The sequence below is a fragment of the Monodelphis domestica genome, chromosome 4 (genome assembly GCF_027887165.1).
Source record: "Monodelphis domestica isolate mMonDom1 chromosome 4, mMonDom1.pri, whole genome shotgun sequence".
Taxonomy (NCBI): Eukaryota; Metazoa; Chordata; class Mammalia; order Didelphimorphia; family Didelphidae; genus Monodelphis; species Monodelphis domestica.
This window is the reverse complement of record NC_077230.1, coordinates 436,210,073-436,224,198: the sequence shown is the minus strand read 5'-3', so window position 1 is coordinate 436,224,198 and position 14,126 is coordinate 436,210,073. Positions and strand designations below refer to the sequence as shown.

Sequence of the window (14,126 nt, the reverse complement as noted above, 5' to 3'; positions counted from 1 at the left end):
TAGGCGGGGAGAATTCTATTGCTTCTTATATACAGAATTTGCAGGTCAGATTGTGAGAACTCCACAAATCTGGAGCTTCAGTACAAGCAGGATCTCTAGACTTCTCACTCCATGACCTACACCCAGTAGACAAAGTGTAGATAAAGAACTTCTAGCATGCTGGAACAACTCAGCCTGCCTGGGAATGTCCATTCCAAGTACTGTTATCCACTCCTACAGCTATTAAAATTGTAGAAAAGGACTCCTGGATACATTGATCCCATATAAAACAGATACCTTCTGTTGATATTGACTGCTTGTATCTCATCACATTTATTGTATTTCCTAATTGTTTTAAGATTTGATTTTGGTTTTGTACTCACATATCAATCTAATCTATCATATTCCATGTTATTATGTCACCCTCAATTACTGCATTGTGACTATTAGCTATATGTCCTGTTACCTGTCTTTATTTGTCCCCTCCCCCTATGACTGCACTAGTGATAATACCATTATAAAAGTCCATAGACAAATTGGAAAACTCTTTTCTGGGTAAATGCCATTGGTCCTCATGGGTGGTGGATGTGTCACCAGATCCATCAGAGCTCTGTTTTTGTCATGGGCAACAATTCTAGTCCACAGTAATGAGATATTACCACAGTTTGCAAAACAAGGAGGTAACATATTGTCTAAACAGCCTTTTGGCTCCTTTTGCTTTTGTTAATTGTCACATTAATGATGCTGAGTGGACCCCATTGAAATGGTTATAACCTGTGTCAGTGACTTTTGAAAAATTTGATGAGCTGAAAATCTCAGTTGATTTTACTGGATCTTCAGAAGTAATTTTCAGATACCTAGGTGCACCACTGCCAGTGACTGATCATATGCCCACCTTTGACTTGTGTTGATGAAGAGGTAAGGGTCCATTGAGTAGTAGTAAGTACATGGGAGACAACGTGCAGTGCAAGTCCACTATTGCATTCCCTACCTCCACTTTTATTTGTGCTAGAGTGTAGCTTAAAAAATGAAATGTATGGGATGTTTAAGTACATGCCTTTTATAGCTATTACAATCTCATCCAGGAGGAGGGAGGATTTCCCATGGGGTTTGGTCACCCCTGGACAGTTCTATATTTGTAACTACTCAGCTTACTCTCACCCTGCCACCAGGATGGTATGGTACTTGTGGTTTGGCCTATGTTATTCCACCAACATTGGCCTATGTTATTATCTGTGCATGATCACAATACTGACTGGATAGACAAATCAACAGCTGAAGTTCTAGGCTCAGGGTGGCATTCTAGACCCAAGAGGTCAAGACCAAACTCAGGAACCTCTTCATCAGAAGGACAGAGGTTTTTCTGGACTCTCTTGCCAAATTATAGAATGATGGCAGTGATAGACTCTGTTAGAAATATCTCAGATGAGGTTGAAAGATTGACTCAAGACACAGCTCAAGCCATCTTTCAAACCACTAAAGCCATCTCTTATCTGCAGGAGGAGATTGACTCCATAGCAAAAACAGTCTTACAAAATTGACTAGCCCTCAAAATGCTCACTGCCGCATTGGGAGGTGCTTGTGCATTTATTAATCAGTCTTGTTGTTCTTATGTAAATAGGTCTGGAGAACTTGTGACAAATATCCATGAGATTCCAAAGCTTTTTAAAGACACACAGCAAGTAGCTATACAGACTCATGTGAATCCTAATGATAGCTGGTGGAACCTCTCATGGCTGCAAGGAACGGGCTTGTTTGCAGTTATCCTTAAATGGGCTCTTATAATTTTAGGGATTTTGGTATTTTTTAGAATCTGTATTAGTTGTTGTACTGATGTTTTTAAAAGACTTTTACCTGGTGAAAAAATTATGTACACTCACACTGTGGATCCTGGCCAAGTTAAGAGTTATATACATTTCATTTTTGAGTAAACATCTTTTGTGTTGTGCCTCTGCTCGGCTAACACATTGTCACATGGAATGTGAACTGTGAAATTATGATTTTTTTACAATTATTTTTTTTTATGTTCATAGTAGGACATTTGATTTTTTCTTTATTTTTTCCTAACCTTGGTGATACTTGAAGTACATGAAATCAGTATTGATGTTTTGTTTTGTTTTTTACTTGAAAGATAAAGTTTACAGTATAAGTTTAGAGTATCTATTAGCCCTAGTAATATGCATACCCAAAGGCTTTTAACTATGGAAACCTGCCATTTATTGATAAATGTTATGGGACTTTGTTTAATGATTATGTCTGATTCCAAGAGAAGGGAACAATAGAGTCAATATACAGTGCCAAGTAGCATGAAGTCAAAACAGACCAAATTCCAATCCAGGAAAGATTATTGAACTTCTATGCCAATATGAAAGGACTTGAACCTAGTATGAGAATCGAGGTTGCAGCTCTTGACATATGTTAAGATGCAGGACTTTCTTGAACCACACTACATGTGCAATACTTTGAGTCAAGTACCTCAGGTTGGCTAGCATCCTGGCTCCCCCTATCTCTGATAGTGAAGGTACGATCAGACCAGGGAATGATTTTTCCCATTTGCTGCTGAAACTTAGTCCTTCCTATCTTATAGTTCGGCAATTTTCTGTAGCCCTGGCTGCAAATGGGTAAAGTTCTGTATTGCTGCTATTGTACTACAGGCTTATGAAACATAACTCATTTAATAGAGCATTTCTGTAATTCAAGAACCTGTTACAGGTTATATTTATTTTTTACTCAGAATTTTATACACATAAGATTTTTATTTTACTTTTATCATTTCTGTATTCCTTCTTTTTATACAGAATTTAATTTTTACTTTTTATTTGGGATTTTTTGGGGTGGTTTGTTTTTGCTTTTTTTTTTCTTTTGACAATTGTTTCATAAACATTATAACTCAGTCATGTATTCCAGTGTGATTCTGGTGTTGGTCAACACCCTCCTTGGGGGGGGGGCCTGTGTAATTATCCTAAAATTCAAGGTTTAAAATTTTTTGGAGAAATTTCAGGAAAAAAAAACTTGCCAACACCCCAAAATCAAGAAAGTGGATCCTTTTGGAGAAGGTGCTGTAAAGATGCCTGAAGAAGCTACACACTGCATCAAAAGATCCAGAATGAACTTTGGGATATAATGAACTGAATTGAAGGGATTGAACATACTTAATTCTGAATGTAAACTCTTATGCCAAAGGGGACTGCCCCCTAGTTGGCATTTTGTCAATGCATTTATCAATCAGTTTTTATATTTTACTCCCATCTCTGACTATTGTAACTCCCTCTTAGAAAAATGCAATATTGTATGTATTTTTAGCTAGAAGGAATTTATAGTAATAAGATAGTTTTATTTAAATGATCCATTGGGGAGATGGGTCTCCCAAAGTATCATGGGGGGAGGAATTGCGTCAAGGAAGCTCATCCTCTTCCCCTCCTGAGTAACTTTACATGTCTATCAAACATTCCCGACATACCACAGTTGTGTCAGGGTTGCATCGGTGTATGTTTGGTATGTCAATAAAAGTTATGGTTTGGGGCAGAATCGGAAAAATGACGAGAGAACAGCGGGAGAATTGAAAGGGAGGAAGAGAATGGCAGGCTAGGCACCATGTGGTCATGTTATTTATAGGAATGTTGTCTACCCTTCCAGTAAACTTTATAAAATATATATCTGGGTAGAAATATTATTTTAATTATTATACTTTCCAAGTCATGTTCAGTGGGAGAGCTCTGTGACTTGGTCATGCTGTTGGGTTTGGATTCCTGTCTTTTTGAAGTTCTTCTTAAGGATTGGTATGGAAGGATAGTCAGAGTGAGCTTTTGCTGCTACTAAGCTACCATCTTGACTCTGCCCCTTTCCCTTGTGAATTTTAAAACTACTCCACCCTACTTAGACTGTACTTTAGACGATCTGATTTAGCTATTTCCTGATTAGTAACAATGGAGATACTTTGTTTAACAGAATCAGGTCTTGTGAACTCTACATTGCTCCACCCTACTTAGTTTAACAAGGTCAAGAATGCACCCATACTCAAGGATTAAGTATCTGAGAAGACGACCTTCAACAGACATGTGCAGAAACAGCTGACAGATCCTTGGGCTGTCCTACGTCAAGTTAAGCTATCATTGGTACAGATGAGATGCAGGAAAATGACATAAAACCATCTATATAAGGCATGTCACTTCCTCTATTCTTGCTCTTTCCCTGGAGAGGCGACTTTGGCTGGCAGCGTGCTAAGTGTTCTGACATCTTGGCGTGGTGGCAGCTATTTGTCTGGGTTTGGCGGTGAGTTTGCCCTTGAGCTGATTCAGGTTCAGGCATCTTGGCTGAGCCCTTTTGGAGTTCAGGCTGATTCCTTCCTCCTTTCTCTCCAAAATCTTACCTTCCTAGAGCCTCTGGTCTTCTTCCTGGCACTAGCCAGGAGGGAGAAATCCTACACCCTTTCCTTCTTCTTAATTTCATTCCACTATATTAATTAAATCACCATAAATTTCCAGCTGACTTGGTTATTTTTTTATATTTGAGATATCCATGGTGACCAGATAATTAACATAGTTTAGGTCACAACACTAAAATTATCCTTTACACCCTAAACTCTCAATATAATATGAGACTGCGCATCTTCACTTAGGTAGAATCAGAGTCTGATCCCATATAACTATGGAATCCTCTTCATGTTCTCATCTAGATAATGGTATTTCAGCCTTTTAGGAAATTAAGTAGAGAATTCTCTTTTCTTTGTTTTCTCCTCATCAATCACTGTCATATTTTCCCCCCTTGAATACATAATACCTTCTCAGAAACTCTTCAAAAAATGTTCATACCAGATCAATTGTAAAACTTGTGATAAGAACGAATTTCAGATCACCTTCTTACTTTCTCCTCAATAGAATCTCCCATCTCATTCAGAGAGTATGTACCATCTTCCTGATCCCACAGGGAAAATCATTTCAGTGTAAGACGCTTCTCTAGGTTTTACTCTTCACACCATGATTCTCCCTTCAGACACTGAATGCCTTTGTCAATATTCCATTGGGCTGTGAGTGACTGGTCTCTAGTGTTGACTGTAACACTCTTCAAGGTTAGGAGTTTGTCATAAATACCTCGTGTGCTTCAGTTTCCTCCAATTAGGTGATGAGGGTTATACTCTATGAATTCTGAAGGTTCAGCTCTAAATCTTGTGACTCTTGCTTGCTTAGGGGTTTATAACCTTCAAGGATGTGGTTGTGGACTTCACGCAGGAGGAGTGGTGCCTGTTGGAGCATTCTCAGAAAGAGCTGTACAGGGAAGTCATGCTGGAGAATGTGCAGAATCTACTCTCTCTGGGTAAGGACCATTTCCTCTTCCAACTCTGAATCTCCTATTAAGGGATTATCTTCATTCCAAGCCAAATGTAAAGGACTTTGAACCTTTGTCAATGCTTAAAAAACACAAAAGTGTTTATTGTTGTCCAGAGTTCTCCTCCTGCCTGGTTTTCATTTAAAATTTTTTTAATTATATGATGGAAAGCTCATATATTTCTTTCTTCATCCTGAAATTGTTTCTCTTCCATTTTAGATAGCTTCAGGTGAAAATGTAAGCCAGTGTTACAATTTTACATTCCTGAAACTAAATCTCAATAGTCATGTAGTCCAACCTGAAATAAGGATCCTTCTTAGATGGATGAAAGATGATAAAACCTCCCCAGGGCCAATAAAGCACAATGCTTGAAATTATTAAAACCAAGTTTATTAAGGGTAGAGAAATGATAAATACATTCCTAAATCTATCAAGCAATATCTCCTACCACCAATATAAGCACTCCTTCATGGGGTTTGCTCTTCTGATCTTCTCAAGCCCTTATAGCTCCCTGCTTTTAACTAATACCCCAAAAGCTATTTGACTGTAATGATCCTAATTTATATTGATTAACAAAAAGGTCAAAGAGGAAGGATGGACTCACATGTATATTTGAGCCTTTACCGAAAGCCTGGGATTGGCTTTACTAGATAACTCAAAGTCCCAGTTGACAACCCTTGGAATACCTTGGCCAACTGGTTTTCTAGCAGATGATCTCTGTACCTCAGGGAAAAGGCAGTCCACTCCAAGGCAAACTCTAAACCAAGGAATCTCTAAACTCTCCACAAGATCAGGACTACCAAGGGAAATTTGCAAACAAAACCTCCTTTGAGCTCAGTGGAAAACAGCATTCTAATAATGACTGACTGTTAATTCCATTAAGCTCCCACTATCCTTCTCTCCTTGTCAGAAACCTCTTCCAGGGCTGTTATCCAAGTTCTCCTCTTTTCTCCTTTAAGCTAATCCATGAAATTTACTCTATCCCTTACCGAATTTCCTACAAGCCTCTAATTAGATCTGAGATGTATGTGCAAATTCTCTGTTAATACCCAAGCAGCTTTCCCTTGAAGATGGGCATTGAAGGGAACCCTCCATCTGCCAAGGTGTAACCCCTTTCCTTTTCAGATGGGTGTAGTCATTAACAAGGATGTTTTGTTAAGTATGATTGGGGGAGGCAGACCTAAGATGGTGGCATAGCAGAAGCAAAAGCTGGAATTGCCTTGAGAATCTCAAAGTAACTTTAAAATAGTGCCTCTAGATGATCAGTCACAGAATGAATACAGGCAAGAGTAAGATAGTTCTCCTAAGGAGAACAGCTTGAAAGTTGGGGAGAAATGCTTTATTTGGGGGGATAAAGGGGAACTGGAAGTAAAACTACATATAGAAGGGTACAGACAGTCCATCTTCCATCTACTGATGGTTCTGAACCTGGACACATGCTAACTTCTTGACTCTGAGACCCTTGATTTAGCCTACATCAGAGCATCCGAAGCCCATCCCTTGAAATACAAAGGGCTGCCACAAGTCTCTGGTGGGGCCCCAAAGTCACTTGTTCACTTCAAGCCTGTGATGAAGTCCCTAGACTCAGGACAAAGTAACTCCCAGTTCACTGAGCTGTGCAAGGAATCATCATTCCCTAGAAGAGACTCAATCAACAGCTTTCTTAGCACCTAGCCCAGAGGCCATGATACTACATTGGAAGAAATGAAACTTGCAGAAAGCCAGAACTACAGCTGAGGGGAACAGCAGTGCCTGAGAACAGAGTCCAACTTTAGGGTAGAAGTTAAAGTGGAAGAAAAAAAGGTCTGTGGGCAAACAGCAAAAGAAACATCTAAGGGGGCAGCTGGGTAGCTCAGTGCTTTGAGATCCAGGCCTAGAGAAGGGAGTTCCTAGGTTCAAATCTGGCCTCAGACACTGACTTACTAAGTGTTAAGTAGAGATACTTTAAGTTCTTGACTGATTGACTTAAAATAGACAAAGGGAATACAAATTCTCTTTCATAATCCCACTTGGTGATTCTGTTGGGAGAGGAGCATGTTGAAATCTCCTAGATTTATATACCTAGTCTCCCTAATGAACCACTTAAAATATCCAATTTATACATCTAAAGTCTAGCTAAAGGTGCATACAATACTGTACTTTCTAAGGGGAAATCACAACAATTTGGGAATGAGAGGGAAATGAAAGAGAAAGAAAAAAGGAAAAAATGATTGTTAGACACATTGACAAAACACCAATTAAGGGGCATTCCCCTTTGGCATAGAGTTTACATTCTGTTACAAGGGAAAGTTAAGGAGGAAAGTATGTAAGTTTGCAGAGGGCAGAGGCATGGGGCAGCAGAGTAAAAGAGTCTAGAATTCTGCAGGGGAGAGTTAAGCTGTTACTAATAGACAGTTGGGCCTTGAGCTGTGTCTTTCTCTGGTTTTGACCTGGAGAGACTGGCTACTTGTCCTTGGCTGTTTTCTACCTTCTCTTTTCCATTGTCGGAGTAAAAATGAATAAATATTCCTAGTATTTAAAAATACATAGGATTTTTAATATTAAATCAAAAGAGAGGGAAAAGAAAAAGGTTCTCTTTATCGAGTGAGCAGAGCAAAGAGAAACAGAGACTCACACCTGCAGCACTTTACCCAAAGCAGAAGCTTCAGAAAAAAGAGCCCCTCAGCATGGATCTCAGTCAAATTCATCTCTTAAGCATCCTTTCATAAAGTGAGGACATAACTTAAAAGGATGCTTAAGGATTCTTAAAAGGAATGTAGCTCAGGTGTTACAAATTTTCCGTCTGCACACCATCCTTCCAGAAGCTTTGATTTCTTGTTGCCCTGCTGCTTTGCTGATCTGTGTTACCTACTGCACTTCCTGGTGTGATCCTGAAACATCTGGGCCATCTGTCTGTAAGATTAGGTCTAGATCCTGTCCTGCCTAACTCCCAAAGCCCATTACCTCTATTACCATCAAAATGGGAGTGTTTTGGATTAGTGTACATTTATTTATATCTTTCGACAGATAGGTAATGGATAGTGTTGTAAGAAAAGTATTGAAGTTTTCAGAGAGAAGTGGCATGAGACCAGCAGGAAGATTCTGGAACTTTGAAGGGGGTTAGGCTGAGACCAAGACTGTTAACTGGTGTTCTGGAGAATCTCTGAAGGTGTAAGCTGTAAATTTCCTTGGTGGCTAATTCTTTACTGATTCCTGATTGCTGTATTTCATTGAGGTAGTTCCTGGTGAACCTGATCCATCTACAGATATTGTGAGATTGATCCTTTTCGGATCTAAGACCTTCCCTGGCCCTAGCAAAGCCTTACTCAGATCTTTTCCTTAAATCCAATAAAGTGGGGGGTTACTTGAGGATTTTATTTAAGATCAGGGACCAGAGATTTGGAGATAGGGAGAATTAGAGTTTTAGATCTGGTGGCTATGGTAGATTAACATTAGTTTAGATAATCCCAAATCCCCTTTTCACCTTCCCTTGTTTATTAAATCCCAAACTCTAATGTGTTAATATAGTGGTCTGTGTTTATTAGCTCAGGGTCTGGCTCTGCCTGTGCTAGGCTTGATTATCCTTCTCAAACCAGATTACTGACCTAAATTAAAATCCCCTGAACCAAACAGTTATATCAATAAGGACAACAAACAGTAAGACATCAGGGTCTAGAAAATCAAAGGCTGTATCCTCTGATTCCTGTGCCCCAACCCCCCCCCCATACACCATTATAATCTTTGGGTAGTTCCTCAGGCTCCCCTTAGGGCCATTAGTACCTTGAGTAGTTTGGGGACATTCAATTTAGGATATACTGTTATAGGGTCATTTGGTTTGAGTTATCAGTTGTCTGATTTATAGTCCTTGAATTGTTATCAGTCCTAAAATTGTAATTCCTGAAATCATTATTGCAATCATTAGTCCTATAGTTGTTTCTATAATTATTATCCCAGGAGGTATTATTTCTGATTGCCTGGAACAAATCCCTCAGTTTATCATTATGTGGCCCTTCTCACCGAAGTAGCAGGTAAGGGACTGATAGTTAGATCCTTGGAGAGGAGCAAGTGGCACTGGTTGAGTATCTTGCCCTTTTTCTTTATTCATTCTATCACTTAAAGAATTTATTTCATTTTTTTATTTGGAAAATTTTATTTAATTAATTAATTTAGAATATTTTCCATTGTTACAAGATTCACAGTCTTTCCCACCCCCCACCCCCACACACACCTTTCTCCCATAGCCAACACACAATTCCACTAGGTTTTATGTGTGTCATTGATCAAGACATTTCCAAATGATTGATATTTGCACTAGGGTGACTGTTTAGAGTCTATATCACCAATCATATCCCCATCAACCCATGTGATCAAGCAGTTGTTTTTCTTCTTTGTTTCTATTCCCACACTTCTTCCTCTGAATATGGATAGTATTCTTTCTCATAAGTCTCTCAAAATTGTCCTGGATAATTGCATTTCTGCTAGTAAAGAAGTCCATTAGATTTTATTGTTCTACAATGTATCAGTCTCTGTGTATAATGTTCTCCTGGTTCTGCTCCTTTCACTTTGCATCAATTACTGGAGGTCATTCCAGTTCACATGGAATTCCTCCAGTTCATTATTCCTTTCAGCACAATAGTATTCTATCACTAGCATATACCACAATTTGTTCAGCCATTTACCAATCCAAGGGGCTTCCCCTCATTTTCCAATTTTTTGCCATAAGAAAGAGCATGGCTATGAATATTTTGGTATGTCTTTTCCTGTATTATCTCTCTGGGGTACAAACCCAATACTGCTATGGTTGGGTCAAAGGGCAGGCAGTCTTTTAGTGCCTTTTGGGCATAGTTCCAAATTGCCCTCCAGAATGGTTGGATCAATTCACAACTTCACCAGCAATGTATTAACATCCCAATTTTGCCACATCCCCTCCAAAATTTATTACTTTCATTTGCTGTCATGTTAGCCAATCTGGTAGGTGTGAGGTAGAACCACAGAGATGTTTTGATTTTCATTTCTCTTATTAAAAGAGATTTAGAACACTTTTTTATGTGCTTAATAATAGTTTTGATTTCTTTACCTGAGAATTGCCTATTCATATCCCTTGCCCATTTATCAATTGGGCAATGGCTTGATATTTTTTGTAAATTGATTTAGCTCCTCATAAATTTGAGTAATTAGACCTTTGTCAGAGGTTTTTATTATAAAGATTTTTTCCCAATTTGTTGCTTCCCTTCTAATTTTGGTTGCATTGTTTCTGTTTGTACATAAACATTTTAATTTAATTCAATCAAGATTATTTATTTTACATTAATTTTTTCTAACTCTTGCTTGCTCTTAAAATCTTTTCCAAAGATCTGACCAGTATACTAATGTGTGTTCACCTAATATATAGTTTCCTTCTTTATATTCAAGTCATTTACCCATTCTGGGTTTATCTCGGTGTAGGCTGTGAGATGTTGATCTAAACCTAATCTTTCCCATCCTGTTTTCCAATTTTCCCAGCAGTTTTTGTCTAATGGTGGATTTTTGTAGCAAACCAGCTTCCTTCAATTTCTAGATAATGGAGATTGTGGAAAGTGCTTCTCCTATCCTTCTAGTATAAGATATAAATAAAGATGGACCTTTCTGATTGCAAATAGGTTCCATGATCCCTGCCCTAATGCAAATGTCCCAACAGTGAATGTAACAGAAACTATGCTGTAGACCTTGGTTGCATGCTCTTTTTTTCTTAAGAGGGCTAATTTTTTTTTCTCTCCTGATCCTTTCCTTCTTTATTTTGCCCAGGGTTTCTAGTTCCTAAAGAAGATTTTATCTCCAGTTTTCAGCAAGGGGATGGATCTTGGCTGCTACAGCAAAAAGACTCAAAAACAAAAAACAAGCAAAAAGGCTCAAGGAGCTCCTCTCCAGGTGAGTGAAGTGAAAGCATATGTATAAGGGCTGTTATCTCAAAAGTCTTATCTGTTGTAGTGAAGGGAGTGCTAAATTTGAGGCTGGCAGACCAACATTCAATCATATTCATTTCCTGAGAGATGGATGATGAACTCAATATAGAGAATGAGAAATAATATATGGTAGATCATAAAATAAGATGATTATTTAGTATATCTGCATAACATGGAATAGTATCTTTTCATCTGTAGAGAAAAGAAAAAACTCATATTCCACTTTGAAAATTACTACATGAGAGTTAAAAGGAATGAAATTGTTTCTCTGAGTAGCATACAAAATTTACCAAGAATGATCATGTGAAAGTGCCTCCAAAATGATGAGAACAGAATATCTAAAAGGTTATCGGAGATTGATAAAATTATAAGAATAATCAACGTGATTTTTAACATTACTGTATAGAACTCTGGACAGAGCATGCTCAGACAGAGTTAGAATTGTAGTCTAGCTGCAAGGAAGTTATTTAGGTCATTCCTCCATTCTTTACTCATGACATGAATTGTGAAGTATGATGAGACTCTTGAGTCTGCCTGTGTCACTGCTCCATTGTGAGTTTCCATTTTTATTGTATGTGAAAGTCTTTCTAAAGTCATCCATTTTGCAATTATGGTCAAGTGGTGTATCCAAAGACTGATTCCACTTGTTTAAGTTTGAAAACTTTTTTCCTGGGGAAATAGAATAAAAATCAGTTTACTTTCTGCTATCAGAGGAAAGAATGTATATCTCCGTGTGTGTGTGTATCATCCTTCTTTTTGATATTGATATCATTTTTTTCCAGAGGCAGAGACTAATTTTGAAGTGAATAAGATGTCTACCAAGCTGAGTCATTTTGTGGAAGGATATGGCCTCCAAAGATGCACAACTGAGGGTCTCTCTGACTTCATTTTGAGAAAAATCTGTAACTCTAATATTAAGGGAAATGAAAATCCAAAGACTAACTATAAAATTGATGGAACAGTGGAGAAATTCAGTCAAAATTCAGTCCTAACTCAGTATACAAAATTGACCTCAGGAAATGACTGTTCTCAGGATAGTAGATACAGCAAATGCTTTCCTGCAGAACTAGACCTTATTCAGTTGGCTGAGAAACCTCTTGAAATGCCCTTGCATCAAGGTAACCTAGGGGGAATGGCCTTTGGCTCTAGTTTAGACATCATTAGACATCCCAAAACTAAACATGTAGAGATGGTTTCTATGAGTAATGAAGATGGGAGATCATTCAGTCAGAACTCTGAGCTTGATTCATATCAAATAATCCACTGTGGAGAGAAACCTCATGAATGCAAACAATGTGGAAAGTCTTTTAAATGTAGGGATACCCTTGCCAGTCATCAGAGAATCCACAGTGGAGAGAAAACTTATGAATGTAAACACTGTGGAAAGGTTTATAAACATAAGAATATTCTTGTTGTACATCAGAGAATCCACACTGGAGAGAAACCTTATGAATGTAAACAATGTGGAAAGGCTTTTACACAGAGGTCCTATCTTGCTGCACATCAGAGAATTCACACTGGAGAGAAACCTTATGAATGTAAACAATGTGGAAAGGCTTTCACACAGAGAGGCCATCTTTTTATACATCAGAAAAGCCACACTGGAGAGAAAGCTCATAAATGTAAACGCTGTGGAAAGGCTTTTACAATGAGGAGCCATCTTACTAGACATCAGAAAATCCACACAGGAGAGAAACCTTTTGAATGTGAACACTGTGGAAAGGCTTTCAAAGCTAGGAATATTCTTGTTACACATCAGAGAGTCCACACTGGAGAGAAACCTTTTGAATGTAAACAATGTGGAAAGGCTTTTACATGGAAGGAGAGTCTTTCTTCACATCAGAGAATCCACAGTAGAGAGAAACCTTATGAATGTAAACAATGTGGAAAGGCTTTTAAAGGGAGGGACTATCTTGCTACACATCAGAGATTCCACATTGGAGAGAAACCTTATGAATGTAAACAGTGTGGAAAGGCTTTCACAATGAGTGGCTCTCTTGCTAGACATCAGAAAGTCCACACTGGAGAGAAACCTTATCCATGTAAGCAATGTGGAAAGGCTTTTACAGAGAGGGTAGATCTTGCTGCACATCAGAGAAGTCACACTGGAGAAAAGCCTTATGAATGTAAACAATGTGGAAAGGCTTTTACAGGGAGAAATAGTCTTGTTGTACATCAGAGAAGTCACACTGGAGAGAAACCTTATGAATGCATACAATGTGGAAAGGCTTTTACAGGGAGAAATAGTCTTGTTTCACATCAGAGAATCCACACTGGAGAGAAACCTTATGAATGCATAGTATGTGGAAAGGCTTTCACAAGGAGTGGCACTCTTGCTAGACATCAGAAAATCCACACTAGAGAGAAACCTTATGAATGTAGGTAGTGTGGAATGGCTTTCACAGAGTATTTATCTGGCTAAATATCACAGCATTTTAAGAGGAAGAGTGGGTTTTAGAAAGAGAGGTTGTTCTGCTGGGGTAAGTTGTGGGAGGATGAAGATTCTAGAATGTGATAGTAGGGGTTAGGCAGTTAACTGGGAGGTTTTCTTTAGATCAGAGAGGTGAAGGTGAGTGTGGATCAAACTCTTTGAAGACTCCCTGTGAAGGGACAATTTTTATTAGTTGACATTAGTATTAGGATCATCCTAATTCCCATTTATCCTTTCCTATTAGAATAAATACAACTTCCCTGTTATTGAGTGGTCTGTGTGTATTGATATCAGACCAGGCTCTCTTCGGTTTCTGTTGGACTTCTTTCTGTTGGCCTTCCCAAACCACAGTTAACAACCTGATACTGGCCAAATTCTATTCATCATATCCAATCCCCAATACCACCCCAATATGTTTTTGGTGAGCCAGGTAGGATAAAAAAGAGTTGATGGAAAACTTGAGATTTCAT

At 38.4% G+C, this 14,126-nt stretch overlaps 1 protein-coding gene across 3 annotated transcripts in view; it reads left to right on the top strand.

Annotated features, from left to right (window-relative positions):
* The window catches only part of LOC103097130 (zinc finger protein 883-like), a 39,249-nt gene extending 25,329 nt beyond the window's left edge, over positions 1–13,920 (top strand). For all 3 annotated transcript variants that reach the window (XM_056796453.1, XM_056796452.1, XM_056796454.1), the window contains 3 exons: positions 5,166–5,292; positions 11,068–11,190; positions 12,008–13,920. In XM_056796453.1, the coding sequence (XP_056652431.1) occupies positions 5,166–5,292; positions 11,068–11,190; positions 12,008–13,611 (1,854 nt within the window). In that variant the 3' untranslated portion in view covers positions 13,612–13,920. The remainder of the gene's footprint in view (positions 1–5,165; positions 5,293–11,067; positions 11,191–12,007) is intronic.
* Positions 13,921–14,126: the final 206 nt, after the last annotated feature.